Consider the following 17,350-nt stretch of genomic DNA (forward strand, 5'->3'; position numbering starts at 1 on the left):
GCTGTGACTATAGTCCTGTTCATACCTGAAATCATTAAGCTTATCCATCTGTCGAGTGCATTTTTATCCTTCCTTTGGTCCAAGGAGCACAGTTCTCCCCCTCTCGATAAAATCCTCACAACAACCCTGTGAGGTAGGTTTCGCCTGAGAGAGAATGCCTCTGTCCCCAAGCCACCCAGCAACCTCCAACAAGACTGAGCAGGGATGAATGACTCTAAATTTTAAAAAGAAATAATAACAACAATAATAATAAACTGGCACGAAAATTAACGGCCCTCATTTAAAAACAGAACAAGCCTCATCAGAATCCTGTTTTATCCTCACACGAAATTCCCTCCAATGCCTCCCGCCAAGGCGAAGAAGCCGGAGAGGTGGGGACAAGGGTGGGCGGGGCGTTTACGTCACCACACCCTCAGCCAACCTCCGCCCGCTTCTGTTTAGCTCCGCCCCCTGCCTTTGACGCCTCGCGCAGACGCGGCGCGGCCGGAGCGGCGCTCGCGGGTTCGATTTCTTCCGAGGCGGCGGCGGCGGTGGCGGCGCCAAGATGGCGGCCAAGGTGAGTCGAGAGGCTTCTTCGCGGCCCCCGCGCCGCCTCTCTGCTCTCCCCTTCGGCCTTCCGAGGGAAGCTGGCGCTGAGGGTAACGCCACGGAATGCGCTTGATGTATACATAGCTGTTGAGTTGAACTCGACCGGAGTAGCTGTCAGTGCCCCCGAGCATGTGCAGAGCGCCCGCTTCCCGCAGCGCTGAGTTCACGGGCTCTTTTTGCTTCGCAAGCGCCCCCTCTTAAGTCGCTCCGTTAACCAGAGTTTGGTTTGCGGCAGCTAGCAGGGGAGGCTGGCGTTGAACGAGAATTTCTGCGACCCCTCTCCGATTGTGTTGTTCATTGGGCGGCCCAGCCGTTGAGCCTCTTGACTTAACGCTGTGTAATCCTCCTTGAGTCAAGGCGGACTATAAAGAATGTAATTTTAAAAAATAATATTTTTTTTTAAAAAAAAACTTGCCTGAAAAATAGTGTTGTTAATTTTTAAAATTTATTTTATTTATTTTGGATCCCTCTAAAAGTCTCAGGGGAAAACACATGGGTTCTCCCTATGGTTACCAACCTCCAGGTAGGGACTGGCAGTCTCCCTGAATTTCATCAGTGCTTAGTTCTTGTGTCCCCTTCTTGCAAGGTAAGGCCGATTGTCACCTTGGGGTCAGGTAGCAATTTCCCCCAGGCCAGTTTGGCTAGGGATCCTGACAGTGTTTTGCCATCTTCTGGGCAGGGAGTAAGGGTCACTGGGTGTGTGGGGGGAAGTACTTGTAAATTTCCTGCACTGATGGTGGATGTCTCTTCCAACCTTATGATTCTATCCCCACCCTTATTTTAGCCTTATAAAAACCCTGTGGCGGAGGTTCAGCAGAGAGATCAGTTGGCGACATTCATGGTTGTGAGAATTTGAATTTGAATCTGGGTCTTTCTGGTCCAAACTGGGTACATTAAAACAATGTTTATTAAAATCTACATGAAGACTTGGACCAACTTGGATGCAGACCAACTTGGAAGTAGAGGTAGACCTCAGTCTTAAAAGCACTGAGACTCATGCTGATATTTAAACGTGTTAATTTCATTGTGAGATGTACAGGGCTAGCCTAAGAATAGTAACACCCTTCTAACCCCAAAGACTTTGTGGACTAAGAAGGGTATAATTCTGCTGGTGCTGGAGCTGGTGATGAAGCAGTCTGACGAAGGGAGAAGCAGAGTTGTGTCAAAGGTCAAACTCCTGTTTGATCCTCATCAAGTGTAGTGAAGACTAAACAAAGCCAAAGTCCTTGGGCAGAATTTCACTCCTGTCTTCTGGTTGATGGCAATTTTTCAGTAAAACTTGAATCTCTGGGTCCAAATAATCACTGGGCACTGAAATGATGTACAGTAGCATTGTGTTAATCATTGTACAGTTGACTTCAGTAGACATCTGAAAGCAAAGCAATCAGTTCTGTTCAAGAATTGAACTAATTTCTGAAGGTTAAGCCCTGTAAATACTGTGGTTTGTGTGTTACAACAGATATGGCTCCATTTAACTAGCAGTGCAATTCACACATGGCCTACCTGCTCTTGAGTGTTCTATAAGTATCCATTTTTCCCATATAAGAAAACAGTAATGTGTAAGTGTCAGAATTGAGGGATTTGCCACAACTTGTATATGACAGGGTTGGGCAACCTCTTTGGCTCAAGTGCCAAAAAAATATTCACATCTCCCTGTGAAACAAAACAGGGTAGAAGGGCAAGAGTTGTATTTGGCCAAATCAGTTGGGATCCCGTGGTGCTACCAGCATTTCAGGTGTTCATCTTGACCCCTTGTGCAGAGAATTGGCATTGTGGGCCAAGAGAAATGGTCTGATGTACCACTGTTTGGTATGTATGCCAGGGGGGTTAGGATGTTCTAGTTTGTAGGGGGGAGAGTGTGTACACTTCCTGTCCCTCACCCCACAAGCTGTACCCAAGTCTCTCTTCCATGTTTTAACACACCCAAGGATCTGTGCATGATATGCTGTGGTTGTGATTGTCCACTTATCGGTTTCAGCAGATTTTTACTCTGTCCATGAAGGTCACTGGGGCATATAATCACTTCCATTACTTGCTCCGCATTAGACTGATTATTACAGAACTCCTTTCATCATGTGTGAGGAGACATGCAAATAAAAATTTTAACTTTGGTTTTGATTTGACCTGCATAACCAATCAAGTAAATTTTTAACATTTGGATTATTATGTGTATTTGTGGTTCTGTCACGCACACCTAGGTTACAAGCAAATAAAACATATATGTACTCCCTCACACAATTCCTTGGGATTATCACCTAAAACGTCTGTTTGTTTTTGTTTGTTTATAGTCTGCCTTTCTCACCGAGAATCAAAGCAGATTACTCAGCCTAAATTGTAAATCAGTGTAGTCCATAGGATGAAACAGCTAATAAGCAGTGTAATAGGGCTAGGACTGCAGAATTACACGTAATATGTTAAGCAATACAGAATATGGTATTATATAAATAGAAAACAATGCAGTGACAACAAGAAAATACAACAAACAGTTAATACATCCTGTACATAGTGATACAGTCCACAGTCCCATCCCCTTTATAAAAGTGCCTACCTGAATCATTCCGTTATAATATAGCCCTGTTACCTTTATAAAAATGTTGTCCTGAACAGTTCTATTTTACACAGCAGTATGATGGAAGTGTGGGAGCCTTCCTGACCTCCTCAGACAAGCCATTCTCAAGAGGTAGAGGCCACAGCAGACAGTGCGTGTATATGGGCAGTTGTTGATCTTGCCCGTTTTTAGGGTGGCAGCCCAAGAAGGCCTTGCTCAGATGAACAACGCTGTCATGGCAGAGTATAAGATTAATTGATGATTGACTGATTAGATTTTTAGCCTGCCCTCCCGCAAGTAGGCTCAGGGCAGATTACAATCATAAATTAGTTACAATGGATAAAAACAATAAAATAACATCTCAGTACAAACATGAATTTCAGTATTCCAGATGGGGCCCCCTTCCCCGTTTCCCTGCCCACCATACACCACCCACCATACACCAAGGAAGAAAAGGGTGGAGATGTGGGTTGGTGAAACTCTTAACTCCCCAAGCATAGCTTGGGGGGGGGGGTAGATGAACCATACACCCCCCCCCCCATTGGTAGGAGACTGGCAGGGAGGCTAATTAAATGGATCCAATGCTGTCCTCAACCATATGCCTGGTGGAACATCTCTGTCTTACAGGTCCGCCGAAAAGATAACAGATCTTGGTGGGCCCAAGTGTCTTCCGACAGAGAGTTCTACCAGGTTGGAGCCAGGACAGAGAACGCCCTGGCCCTGGCTGAGGCCCGCTGAGCCTCCCTGGTGCCAGGGACCACCAGTAGGTGTTTACCAGCAGACCAAAGAGCTCTCCGAGGTACATACGGGGAGAGAGAGTCCCTCAGGTACGCTGGTCCCAGACTGTTTAGAGTTTTATAGGTCAGAACAAAAAACCTTGAACCTGATCCGGAATTCCACAGGGAGCCAATGCAGCTGCCGCAGAGTTGGAGTCACATGTGCCCTGAATGGAATTCCTGACAGGACACGAACAGCAGCATTTTGGACCCACTACAGTTTCTGGGTCTGCCCCAAGGGAAGCCCTGCGTAGAGCAAGTTACAGTAACTGGAGGTGACCGTTGCATGGATCACTGTCGTTAAGTTATGGGTTGAGAGAGAGGGGCCAAGCTGCCTGGCTTGCCAAAGATGGAAAAAGGCAGTTCAGGCAGCTGCCTTGACCTGGGCCTCCATTGACGAATCCAGTGTCACACCAAGGCTCCTGACCAATGGAACGGGCACAAGTGGTGCCCCCTCAATGGCCGGGAGCTGGATCCCCATATCTACCCCACCCCCATGGCCCAAGTACAGGACCTCCATCTTCATGGGGTTCAACTTCAGTCTGCTCTGCTTCACCCATCCAGACATGCCCCCCAATGCTCTAATTAGTGCCACGGGAGCAGAGCCAGGCCATCCATCCATCAACAGGTACAACTGGGTGTCATCCGCATATTGATGGAAACCCAGTCCAAAACTCCGTGCCAGCTGGGCAAGAGGGCGCATGTAGAGATTAAACAACAATGGGGAGAATAACGCCCCCTGCGGGGCGCTGCCCACCAAGGACGTGGAGCTTATCTTGTAGGCCATGCAGAGCTTTGTATATGATAGCCAATACCTTGAATTGAACCCAGTAACTGATAGGCAACCAATGGAGTGACTGCAGAATGGATTCATGCTCTACCTAGATCCTGATAAAAACCAAGCTGCAGCTGGAGTCTCCAAGTTAACTTCAAGGGGAGACCCAGGTCCCAACTGTGAAACCACGAAGCTTGTCAAATAATGTATTGGCAAGTGTATGAATTTTCCATTTAAAAACCATTTTCTGTCAAAGAATATAGCACTGGAAAATGTTCTGCCCCTCATCTCTAGGGTGATCCAAAGCTTCCTAGACTGGGAAGTCTAGAATCACATCCACTGTGACATCTGTATTCAGGTGCATAGGCAAGTTGGCATGTGTTTCCTTCCCATAGACTGACGTCATAAGTGGAGGAGTAAGGTAAATCTTCAGTTTCAACCAGAAGTTGCACTCGCATGTACCACGGGCTAACCTCTGTCAGGATGACTGGATGTGGCCTATGAGCCTGATTCTACACATTTACCTGTTTATGACATGCTTTCTTGTGTAAATAGTTTCAAGTTTTGTATTCTTCTGTATTTCTCTTAATACTCTTCTTAAGCTTTTACTCATTAATGTAAAGTGGGTTTTGCATGTTTTTCTTATTTTAAAATGTTAATAACACTTGCTTTTGTAGGCTCCTGTATAACTTCATATCTCCTTGTCTTCCATGATTTTAAAACATCGGTAACCTTTTTCATCTTCACTGCTTTGTCTGTCTGCTCCTTAATTTATTCCTAAAAAACAGTGAGTCTGTTTTATCTCATTTTTTTATTGTTACTAATTTGATCCTTTGTGTGGTGGCTGGTTATTCTTAGGTGATAAAGATGGGCCAGAAATAAATTCTTTTGGAAGGAGATCTCGTTTCACAAACCAGGGTACTCATAATTAATGGTTATCACGGCTGCATACCTGGAATCTAGAATTGTGTATTGTATTTGAGGGATGCAGACCTTATTGAGGAGATTAGATGGCTATTTTGGTCAAGTAAACATATGGCTGCAGTGGTGGTCTGGACTCATATGTCATCCTAATGTTACTGTGGCATGCTATTAGACATTTAACATTTCCAGAAATTGTAAAGCTGTGGGGGGAAATACTTTTAAAATCCTAGACATTTTGGGAAAACTAAAACATATGCAGTATGCTCTTCATACTACATGCTCTGGATTACTAAAACCTTGTTAAAAACTTTGCAAAAGAAAAATATTTTCGTAAGATGCCCCCCCCCCCATGCTTCCCTAAAATTCCCATTGTGCTTTTTTTTAATTAGGATTTTTTTCCTGCAGTTGTTTTTTTCCCAGGCCTTCAACAACTCTGCATGCTACTTTATCGTGCATCTGTTGAAGTTATAATAAAGTGATGTTTTATCTGGTATTTTAACCCTGCCTTTCAAACATATGATTCCCAAGACACCTTGCTGTAATAATTTAAAGCAATATAATAAAAGTAACCGTTGTCAGTGAAATAGCGAACCAGACAATGCACTCGGGAAACAGCCATGTTCAGAAATGGCCCCTTGCGGTCCTGTGAGATTGGATGAAATGGGACATATAAGGCATTTCTCGCAGTAAAACTGCCGTGTAAATTTGTATGTGAATCTAATCCTGCTTTCAAAAATGGTGAGTACTCTATCTAAAACTGCAGTTGAGAGTATAAGATGTTTTCCTGGCAGGAACAAGGGCAGTGGAGGCAGAGAAACAATGGGGTATTTGGAACAAGAAGTGCCTGGGGAGATGGCATAATTGGAAAGCAGACGGCAAATTACAAAGTGAGACTTCTCTAGAAACTGCTCATGTGCTGTGTCACATTTTCTCCCTCACCCTGAGGTCTAGAAACTTGTGAAATCAGCTTTTCTGGAATTTTAGAGGTGATTACGTAAGAGAGTAGATGTATATATTTTGTGCTCAGTTAAGGCTATGCAAATTCCTAGAGTGTGTGCATGGATTTTACTTTAGTGATATAAGTTATATATTGGGGCGGACTGCAAATAATTTCATACATTATTCACGTCACTTTAATCTTGGGAGATCTTTTAATTGGCTCTTCCTATTATAAGGATTTCTACAGACACATGTTAACAGCGCATTATGATGATTTATTGCAGCTGTAGCATCATCACTGCACATGATGCTTTATGGAGCAACATAAATAAAAAAGGCAGGTTCCTACATCAAGTTGCTTACCACCACTTCACAAGTAATTTTCCCCAAAAAGTATTTTCAAATTACAGGTTCAGGAAATGGGGCCACAGGGGCGACAGTAAGTAACTTGTTTTGCCTCCAAACCTGCTTAGTATGAACCATTTATATAATTTGAATATCTTGAGAAGTTTTATATTTATGAGTGCTCTTGAATGCCTTTTTTCCCTCTGCATTTTCTCAGACCTGCTGTAAGAAGAAATAACTCGTCTTTAATGAAAAGATATATATGTTGCTGAAATCAATCTGAATTTTGATGAATAAAATACGATGTCCTTTTTAAGCAGTTGCATGTGTTTTCTCGATCTCTCTGCCACCAGATGGCAAAATGGGCAGCCGTCCCTGCCGCTTTGGCATGTGCGTCTATTAATGTGTATGCTGCAGCGGAAGAGGAACCAACATCCCAGCTGGTTAAAACACACCAGGTAGGTTTTGTAAGATTTTCCTGAGCTTCTGCAAAAGAAATAAACGGGTGCATTTGAATGCAACTAAGATTTTCCTCTGGATTTTATCTCACAAGAAGGAAAATAGGGTAGTAGAATGGAGAACGGTTTTATTTATTCTGTATAGCTTTTCCTGTCTTTGGAACTAAAGGGAGAGTGCCTTGGAGTTCTCAACTGGCCTACCACTACTGAGTTTCCCTGCTGTGCAATCACAATACAGTTTGGAACGTATTCTAGGACATACTCTTAGTTCATGTAAGGTGATAATGTTAAACAGACCTTAGTTAGTGTCCTTCATTAACTGAGGACGCACCATAGAACACATCACAGAATCCTCTGCTGCTTGCCAGAGTTCTCTGATGGATTATAGAGAATCCAGCAGACATTTTGAGATGGTAGGGGCTATTTTACGGTTTAAATACTCATGCACATCATATCCTTATCAAACTCACAAATGTATCCTCATATGTAGGTCAGCACCTGATTTCAGTGCTGGTTTAAACATGGGTAACTTGCAACATCTAGTACAAATCTGTATATACGGAACAGCTCTTGCATGCTGCAAGCCAGCTATCACATGTGCAAACTGCTTGATAGATTGGGGCAGTAGAGAAGATAATCCTGTTCCAAGGGGGAAAAAGGGAAATTTACATCCTTGGAAATACCTGCCCATTTTCATTATGTTTCTCAGACCTATGTACTGTGACCTTTTCTCTCTTCCCCTCCAGCTTTCTATTTATAATGCACCACCTCTGAAATCAAGGTACATTGATGAAAAGCCTGGCCGCTTGCAAACTGGCATTTCTTCAGTAAGAAAGAAAACTGGTTACTACATTGATGGAAGCAAGGTAAGAAAATGTGTTACCTAATTGGACAGGAATTCATGTATACGTTTAGCCATAAATGAGCTGTTGGATAAATGGGAGCAGCTACGGAATAGCAAATTTCTACAAATATAAACAGGGTTTATTTAGTCCAATAATTCCACTTAGTTTCAAATTGAAAGGAATTCATCTTTAGACAAGCTTTTGAGAATAGAAGAAACATGTCCAAAGGACACAAAAAGAAAAAAAAACCTTTTGCCTGATCAAGAACTTGTTGGAGTTAAAAATTTCTTTAATCATTTTTATACCCATTGTAGATAGCCGTGTCTACAATAATCCGAAAAGGACAGTTAGGTAAAACCTGAATTATAATCAACTAAGCATTATAAAGGAGTCAGCAAGTTCATGCAAACCCTTCTTCTGACAAAGATGTCCTCTGTTATTCCTGTTGGGAGGGGCAGGGAGAGGGGAGAAAAGAGCATGATATAGACCTGGAAACCAAGTCTTCTCTATGGTTTTCCTAAGATGTTGTCTTCATCTTGATGGAAAGTTGGGCAAGAATGAACAATTTCTCTGTCTTGGGTTTGAGCTGTATGTCTTCCTTCCGCATTTTGATACTCATCATTTAAAGAACTGCTCCCCCTCAGGTTTTGGGTGTGTTGTGTAGTGTAGTGTGTATCCAAGCTAGGAAAGGGAGTGACCTCTTGTGGCCTGAATTAAACATAACTTTTCAGTATAAACGTTTTCACAAAAAGTTTCTGCTGCATAAACTGTAAGTAATCATCTTGAAACACATCTCTTTGTTCTTAACACAGTTAAGGACGTGTTTTCCCCTCCAAATGTGTCCCGAATGCTGGAAGAATTCCAGCTAGATACCTCGATAATTGTGATTTGATACCTAAGGATTTTGACTCCAGTTCCATCCCTTCCTGGCGCTTGAAAATGTGATGCATTGCAAGGCTAAAACAAGAAACCTGAAACACCATATGACTTACTCTTTAGTTGAATTTTACAGCGAAGAAATATTCAGTCAAGTCAGTTTCCTCCTACATATCTAGGATAGCAGTGAAAGAATGAGAGACGTTACACACACACACACACACACACAAACCCTGCTCAGTAAGTTAAAAATTCCACTGAGTGTGCCTGAAATTACGGATTCAATCATGGTCAATATTCATTTTTTTAAAAAAAAAAAATTCTTGGAATGTGTGTGTAACTTTTATATTGCCTTAGTTTAACAGAACACAGCATACCACCATGTGACTTAATTTACTGTCTTTTCTCTCCTTGCTTGATAATGTTACTTTGTAAATTTTTACAATATTGGGAGGAGTTGTTAACACAGCACTTTCTTTGTCCTGAATAGTTACATATTAGACTTGAATCCCAGAAATAGAAAGCTTGAACAAGCCAGTCATGAAAATAATAAATAATAATAATAACTGCACTTATATACCACTCTTCTAGACAGATTAGTGCCCCACCCAGAGCGGTGAACAAGTTAGTGTTATTATTATCCCCACAATACAGCTGGGGAGCTGGGGATGAGAGGAGTGGCTTACCCAAGGCCACCTACTGAGCTCGTGGCAGGAGTGGGATTCAAACCACTAGAGTGCTGATTTGCAGCTGAAACACTTAACCTCTGTGCTACAGCAGTGGTTACAGCAGGAAAATACCTGCTCTGGCTCTGGCACTTGATTTCCCTTGATCCTACCTAAAAGCTGAATGATGGTATAAGAACTCACTATTGTTTGTTTTTAAAATGGTGCGGGAGTATTACATGCACATACTATTCCATACATATCTATCAGTGTAAACAACTTGGCCAATGGCAAAGACTACCAGTCAGCAAATTTTTGAAAAATTTCAGTGGGGAGTCCATCAGGACCCAGCGCTTTACCCATTTTTAGAGCCTCTATTAGATCAATAATTTCATCTGGTTCAACAGAAGGCCAAACAGGGATATCAGAAGGAATGGTATTTTCTGTATTGATATGAGAAACAGAAGGCGTGTTCAGTATCACAAATAATCAACCCATATTTGTGGAGAAATGATTGGCTCAATAAAAGATTTATGGTTTAAGCTACCTGAAATTATTCTCCAAAAGGATTTGCTATCATTAGATTTTATGGAATGATAGTTGTTCCCAGTTACGCTGGAAATATAATTTCTTTTTGTTTGCGACTACTTCCAAGAAGGATTTTTTACATTGGAAGTAATAATTTAATTTATTTGGGTCCCTGATCTGGGATTCTTTAAACAAAACTCAATTTCTTTTCCCATGCATAGCAATCCTGATCAAACCAGTTAGAAGAGTTAGAGTCACATGGGATCACAGGTTTGGAATCACAAGTTTGGTTATAAAATGGAACTTTTTCTAAGCTTTGTTTCTCCTACTCTTTGTCAAGGTAGTAAATTTGATATTTGTAGATGAAGAATTTGAATTTCTGACTGTGTTAAGATAGACTTAAGAAAGCTGTACTTTGTTTTATTTGTTCAGAATGCTTATTTCTTCATAAAAAATGGAATACTATCTTCTGTGCAGTTTGGAAAAGGTGGGTGAGTATATGCATATCATAAATCTAGTATTTCTCTATTCACTTAAGACCATATCAATTATAAACTTGATTCTAAAGAGTGGGAAGGAGACATGCCCCAATATTCCTTTGAAAAAATATTGCCTCACTGTATGTGCAATGCAGTTACACTGTTGGTATTTATATTAGTTTTGATCTCTATATATGTATATCCAGGGGTTTTTTTTCTGGGAAAAGAGGTGGTGGAACTCAGTGGGTTGCCAGCACAGGGGTCAACTCCTGGTGGGAAGTGGTGCCCCTGGTACCACATGCGCACACGCTTCTGGGACCATGCAATGATGTCACTTTGAGTCAGCTGGAACCGGGGGGGGGGGGGTTAAAGTTTAAATTGCCCTCAGTGAAAATGGTCACATGGCCAGTGACCCCACCCTCTGATCTCCAGACAGAGGGGAGTTTAGCGGAGGGCGATCTAAACTCCCCTCTGTCTGGAGATCAGGGGTTGGGGCCACCAGCCATGTGGCCATTTTCAAGAGGTGCCGGAACTCCCTTCCACCACGTTCCAGCTGAAAAAAAGCCCAGTGTATATCGCTATAAGTTCTTAATCAAAGTGCAAGAGGTTAAAAATCTTCAAATATTTTACTGTTCTTTATTTTTAAGATATATATGTTTACCTGAAGAACCCCCCTCCAGAATTCCTTCCAAAAGTTGGTGCAATTACAATTTCAGGACTAACTGGGCTAGTCCTAGCAAGGAAAGGTAAGAGGTTCATGTTCTTAGCTTTCTGTGAATGGAAAATACGATTTGAATAAGAAGCCACACTCCAGATTACAGACCAGATAACACACAGGGAACTGCCTCTGTCATGAGTGGCTGCTGTTTTCTGGGGAAGGGCTAACGATAACCAGGCAGTACAGCCAACAGTAACTTGCTTGACCAAGACAGCATTTTTTTCCTAACTGAAGGAACCATACAAACTGCTGCAAATGCATCCATGCGGCTTGCATTAACCACGTGTGCATGGCTGAGGAAGGGATTGCAGATGTTTTCATGCAGAGGAAAATTTGTTGTTTGGAAAAACCCTCTAAAGATCTATTTTTAAGACTCCAGATTGGTAAATACTTTCCAGAGATTGCAGTGGGCGGGGAGGGGGGGAGGCTGGGGAGGGGAGAGCCCACCAAGCTCCTTTATGAGATGCCTTTTACAAGGAGTACAGTTGACTTCTAACTCAAGTGAGTGGAATGCTCACCAGTTTTCTCTGTCTTTGCCCATCAGTGCTGTGGACTTTTTGTGGGAGGCCGATCTCATTTATTTCAATCGTTTCAGTTGCCCATGTGGATTCTCTCCTTTGTTTAAGTGAATAGGGACACCTACACACAAAGGTGTAGGTGTCTGATTCTAAAGAGGGGAAGGGAGAAATGTCCCAATCTTTTTTTTTTTTAAGTATTGCCTCACTGCACATACAATGCAGTTCTCTTGGTATATATTAGTTTTGATCCTTGCATAAGTGTGCCACTAAGACTTAAAGTCTTAGGCAAAGCGCAAGCGGGGGAGGGGAATCTTCAGATCTTTTAGTGTTCTACTGTTCTACTAGGAACATCAGATAGAATTAATGGAATTCTGATTAAGGATGACGAGGCATTCATGTCATGATTTTGTAGGAAGTTACATGGCTATTCAATAGGATTGTTTCTATGTGCTTTGTAGTGATTACAGGATTCTTTTTTGGCAGGGTCCAGATTTAGGAAAATTGCCTATCCTTTGGGACTCTGCACGCTGTGCATATCTCTTTGCTACCCAGCTCAGTCAGTAGTTATTGCAAAGGTAAACTCTCCATAAAGGTGTGTGAATTGTTGCCATGCTTCCAGATTGCTTTTTTCTTTTTTAAAAAAAAGAGGCTTAAGGTTAAGTCAGACTTTAAAATTTGAGTTTAAAAACCTCTAATAGATTGCCATCTATAGTTACAAGGTTTTTCTTCCATTATTGGATGAATCACACCATTTATTGAAGAAGTCAATTAGCCTTGCCTACGCTAGAATATTTTTGAAGCTGATCGTTCAATTCAATAACATGTCTAAATTTAAACTAGGTGACAGGTAAAAAGATTTATTCTGCAAGCCACAAAACCTATGAAGCAATAGGATCACTCTGGACAAAACGGTCCACCACAGAAGGCCCCCTCCAGGAGAAAGCGGCAGGGGTAAGCTCTTTTTGAACTTCTAGTGATACAATGTGCAAAGCTTTCTGTGATCTGCATTGTCCTTGAAGAATGTGTGTCAAAAAAAATTAATATTTTGAATGCCTAACGCACATCCTGAAGATACTTACAGCAGAGGTAGGCAACCCCTGGCACACCAAACCATTTTGCTTGGTACCCAGGGCCAGATCTCTGCCCAAGCAACAGAGGAGCTGGCAGCACTGCAGGAATCAAGTGGTGGGGGAGAAGACCACAGGTGTAGTTTCTGCCCTGAGCAGCCAAATCCAAGGCAGATCCCTGAGATGCTGGCAGCACTGCAGGGGCTTGGCTTGCTCCAGTTGTGTCTGGCCAAGTAACAACACTTTCCCCCTGCTCACCTGCCCCAGTTTGTTTGCTGGCACACCAGCATCTTCACAAATAGGTGCTGCACACTTGCCCTGGCTAATGGCATAATAGTGTGCAACTTCTGCGCTCCGGGTCCAGTTGAGTAGCTTCCTGATCATGTAGCCCTAAACCTCAGTAGTGTAGTGTGTGTGAATGTGTGTATGTGTTATGTGCTGTCAAGTTGCCTCTGACCTGCGGTGACCCTATGAATGAAAGACCTCCAAAACATCCTATCATTAACAGACTTGCTCAAATCCTGCAAACTAGAGGACGTGGCTTCTTTCATTGAGTCAAGCCTTCTCATTTTAGGTCTTCCTCTTTTCCTACTGCCTTCCACTTTTCCGAGCATTATTGACTTTTCCAGAGAATCTTGTCTTCTCATGATGTGACCAAAGTACAATACCTTTAGTTTTGTCATTTTAGCTTCCAGGGAGAATTCAGTCATGATTTGATCTAATACTCACTTATTTGTCTTTTTGGCTGTCCATGGCATCCGCAGAACTCTCCTCCAGCACCACTTTTCAAATGAATCAATTTTCTTCCTGTCAGCTTTGTTCCCTGTCCAACTTTCACATCCATACATGGCGATGGGGAATACCATAGTTTGGATTATCTTGATCTTGGTTCCCAGAGAGACATCTTTAGCTTTAGGGATCTTCTCTAGCTCCCTCACAGCTGCTCTTCCAAGTCTCAATCTTCTTCTGATTTCTTCATTGCGGTCTCCCTGTTGGTTGATGATTGATCCAAGGAACAGGAAATCTTGAAAGTGTCGTGATGTAACACAATTGCCTTGTCTTTAGAGATTCAGGGCTAGATGAACAGATGCTGGCCCTGCATACCTGGAGCCCAGCATCCCGTTCCTGGAAACTGTACAAGAGGCTCTGTGGAAGTATCATTCAAAAGCTGTGATTAATTCCTCCTATCCTAATTAATCTTCCTGTTAAGGCTCTGGGCTTCTCATTGGTTACAGCCCTTAAAAGCCTCTCATGTCCTGGAATGGCAAGTGAGAGGAGGCTAGGGTCGGGGATGCATGTTCATGGGTTGCTTCCTTGTCCCCAATTTCCCCCTCCAGAGTCACTATCAACTTTTAAGCTGGTGAGGCTTGAGTAGGTCAATTTTCACTGCCTCCGTCTTGTTTTCCTAGAACTGACAGTCAGCTGCCCTTAGCCTTCTGTGGCTGCTTTGGGGCAATGAGTGTGCTTAGTCCTTGACGGAACCACGTTTGGGGAGGGAGGGCATCCGACTCTTCTGGCTGGCACCATTTTCTCAACTTGAAACCGCCCAGCAGATCTGCCACTTTCCCCCCCTCAGTGCAAATGTAACAACGCTGTGAATGTTGCTTGCCTCTTTGCCCAGTAGGCAAAGCTCTTTCAGGCTGGGGAATTGGCACCAAGGAAAGGGTTAACACTCCCCTACTCCTCCATCTGGGCTTCCCATGTTACTGCTATTTTACAAAGGTTGGGGAAGGACACATTTGGGAACTCTCAGCACAGACGCCTCATTTAATCTGACCCTCTCTACTCACTTTTGGCCCAGAAGTGACGGACCCGTTTAGTAAAGCTTTTTCTGCTTGGTGGCCTGAAGTCAATTGCTGTATTCACTATGGATGACTGGGCAGGCAGCTGTTTTTCAAGGCTTAGCGTTCAGTATCTGTAAGATAGAGCTCATTCTAGCTTTTCCATGCCCTTGTTTGGAGGCCACTGGCAAGAGCTCCCATATTAGTGCAAAAACATTAGAAGTGTTTACCGTTGAACTCATTTCTAATGGCAAATAACCCTCTTGACATTATATAGAAATTCTGTATTTAGCACTCACTCGGTTTAGTACTTTGTCCCAAAACATACGTAAAACAATTACATATTTGTCTGACTCATTTTACAATCCTGTGTTAATAGTAAACCCCTTACTTATTTACTATAATTCTCTCCTACTGCAGGAAGCTCCTGCCTCAACAACAGGCAGTAGCATCTCAGAAGCTCATACGGCAGCTTCTGAATCAGAGGACAAACCCAAAGCTCAGGAGACACAAACTCATACAGGGAACACCGTTTCGGAGCCAAGTTCAGTGCCTTTGATAGCTGAAGTGAAGGTGCCAAGTGTCATATCAGGTATGGAAGGAAAATTACCACCACCATAATGTAATATATACTACAATCACCAGGAGGGGGCAGGGGCTTAGCTCTCTTGCTGGAAGTTTTCAAGCAGAAGCGAAACAGCTGTCTTCTGTGAGTACTGTCGCTTTTGATTTCCTGCGCTAAGCAGGGGTTGGTCTAGACGGCCTAGAAGACCTCTTCCACCTCTAGGACTCTGTTAATTTTTTCATAGAACATGTCCTCTCCCTAAGATTTTAACTGGTATGGAGGGCTCCAAATTAGGTGCTACTCTGCCCAGGCTTAACACCGAACATTTGATCATGACTTTTACAGGTTAGGCTGCTCTGTAAACAGGATGGTGGGGATGTGTATTTGGATCACCAGGATATATAATTGGCACCATAAAAAGCAGACATGGACTGCAGCAAGAGGAGGAGATGGATCTAGGGCCATGGCAGTGGAGGGCTGTGTTCCTTTTCCCCAATCAAAAATTCCACCTCCAGACTGCTTCTGTATCTTTTTTCCCCCTGTGAGAGTTTAAGCAGCCCCAAGAGGAGGGGGATTTAGATCCTCCTTTCCTAGTTTTCTAGCCATGATCCAGGTCTTCCAATGGCTACTTTTGGCACGATTTATGTGTCTGGGAAATCCAAACATTTGTGCACAGAGTTGCATGGAGTCTGGCTCTTGATGATTGAAATTAGTTCTTTTTTTTAAGGATTTTATTAACAATAATTTTGATCTGATGTTGGTCATAATACTGTTGATTTTATGATGCTGGTGCGTGATGCTGGATTGCAGTGGAAATTTCTGGGTTTTTAATATGTTGTTGTAACCTGTTCTGGGGATCCTTTCTGTGGGTGGAAGCAGAGGATCTAAATGATTTTATCAGTGAAGATGTACATGGTGCGACCTTTTTATCTGTTTTAACAGAACCACTGAAGGTGCCAAAGTTTAAACCTGATCCGAGCCTCATGGACCATGGCCAGTCCAGTCCAGAAGATGTGGATCTGTATAGTACTAGAAGCTAACATACCAGACTGTCCCCTCTTCGGGATACGATAACTATGGGACATTAAACCGGAAGTGTAAAGTGGTGGTACTGGATCAAGTATTTTCTTAACCATCCCTGTACAGCCATTGCCGCTTTATACATTTTCTACTACTTCTTGCTACCAAAAATATTTTCTGATTTCTATAATATAAGTAGTCTCCTGATACAGAGAGCAAGGCTGTTTTATAGTTATTGGAGTGCTTCAGAGGGGATTGTTGTCATGCAGGTAGCTAATGTAAATGCAAATCACTTGAAAAATAAATTACTATGCTGCTTCTGTTCGAATCCATGTAGTAAACGAGAAGCATTTAAAAACTCTTTTCTCCTTCCCTGTCTCCCTCTTTGGCTTATTTCTCATCCAGGGGTGTTGTACATGAATGATCACATTTTACAACCATGATTGCTTTTAACATTTGGCTAACAATAGGGGAGAAGCGGGGGAAATGCAGCTCTTATAAATTGTAGCTTTTGGATAATGGTTGCACTACAAGTATTATAAATGGCATTTCCGATATGATGCTAATTTTAGAGGGAGGAGTATGAGAGTGATTTTAAAATTTACAAGAAAAGCATTTGCTTTTTGCACTTATTGTATAATGGCCCAGGAGCTTGCACATTGCCTCTCTCAGGGTGCCTGAGCTGTCCCTGAAGCGGAAAAGGCATTGTGTCTGGATCCAGCTCAAGCCATGAGTGTAGACGACTGCTTTAAGTTGGTATCTGCTGGAGTTTGGGTCAAAGCCAACAAAAATACCGAGCGTTTACCTCTGCTAGCTTGGCCGCCACCAATAAGAGATGGCTTTGAGGCATGTGGTAGGGCTTTAATGCAGGATGTGGGGATGAATATAGAGGAAACTGGTCCCCAGTTTTCTTTGGGAAATCCAGTCTGCCTGAT

The 17,350-nt window shown here is 42.7% G+C and overlaps 1 protein-coding gene across 3 annotated transcripts; it reads left to right on the forward strand.

Moving 5' to 3' along the window:
• The first annotated feature begins 463 nt into the window (after window positions 1-463).
• Window positions 464-16,776, forward strand: APOOL (apolipoprotein O like). Of its 3 annotated transcripts, XM_054997087.1 has the most exons (10): window positions 504-556; window positions 5,365-5,474; window positions 7,249-7,353; window positions 8,100-8,219; window positions 10,700-10,754; window positions 11,394-11,492; window positions 12,466-12,557; window positions 12,823-12,933; window positions 15,251-15,422; window positions 16,338-16,776. In XM_054997087.1, the coding sequence occupies exons 3-10, from the start codon at window positions 7,249-7,251 to the stop codon at window positions 16,433-16,435; spliced, it is 852 nt and encodes a 283-aa protein (XP_054853062.1). In that variant the 5' UTR covers window positions 504-556; window positions 5,365-5,474; the 3' UTR covers window positions 16,436-16,776. The 3 variants fall into 3 exon arrangements, with proteins under 3 accessions (XP_054853061.1, XP_054853062.1, XP_054853063.1); XM_054997086.1 differs by lacking the exon at window positions 5,365-5,474 and having other exon boundaries at window positions 464-556; XM_054997088.1 differs by lacking the exons at window positions 504-556; window positions 5,365-5,474 and adding an exon at window positions 567-638.
• The last annotated feature ends 574 nt before the right edge of the window (window positions 16,777-17,350 follow it).

Source organism: Eublepharis macularius, chromosome 13, assembly GCF_028583425.1.
Source record: "Eublepharis macularius isolate TG4126 chromosome 13, MPM_Emac_v1.0, whole genome shotgun sequence".
NCBI lineage: Eukaryota > Metazoa > Chordata > Lepidosauria > Squamata > Eublepharidae > Eublepharis > Eublepharis macularius.

What these genes read in the sequence shown, in the direction of transcription:
- APOOL (XM_054997086.1), top strand. An exon ending in AGCTGGTTAAAACACACCAG is followed by an intron (nt 7,354 to 8,099) that starts GTAGGTTTTGTA and finishes CTTCCCCTCCAG; the next exon opens with CTTTCTATTTATAATGCACC. An exon ending in GGTGCCAAGTGTCATATCAG is followed by an intron (nt 15,423 to 16,337) that starts GTATGGAAGGAA and finishes CTGTTTTAACAG; the next exon opens with AACCACTGAAGGTGCCAAAG.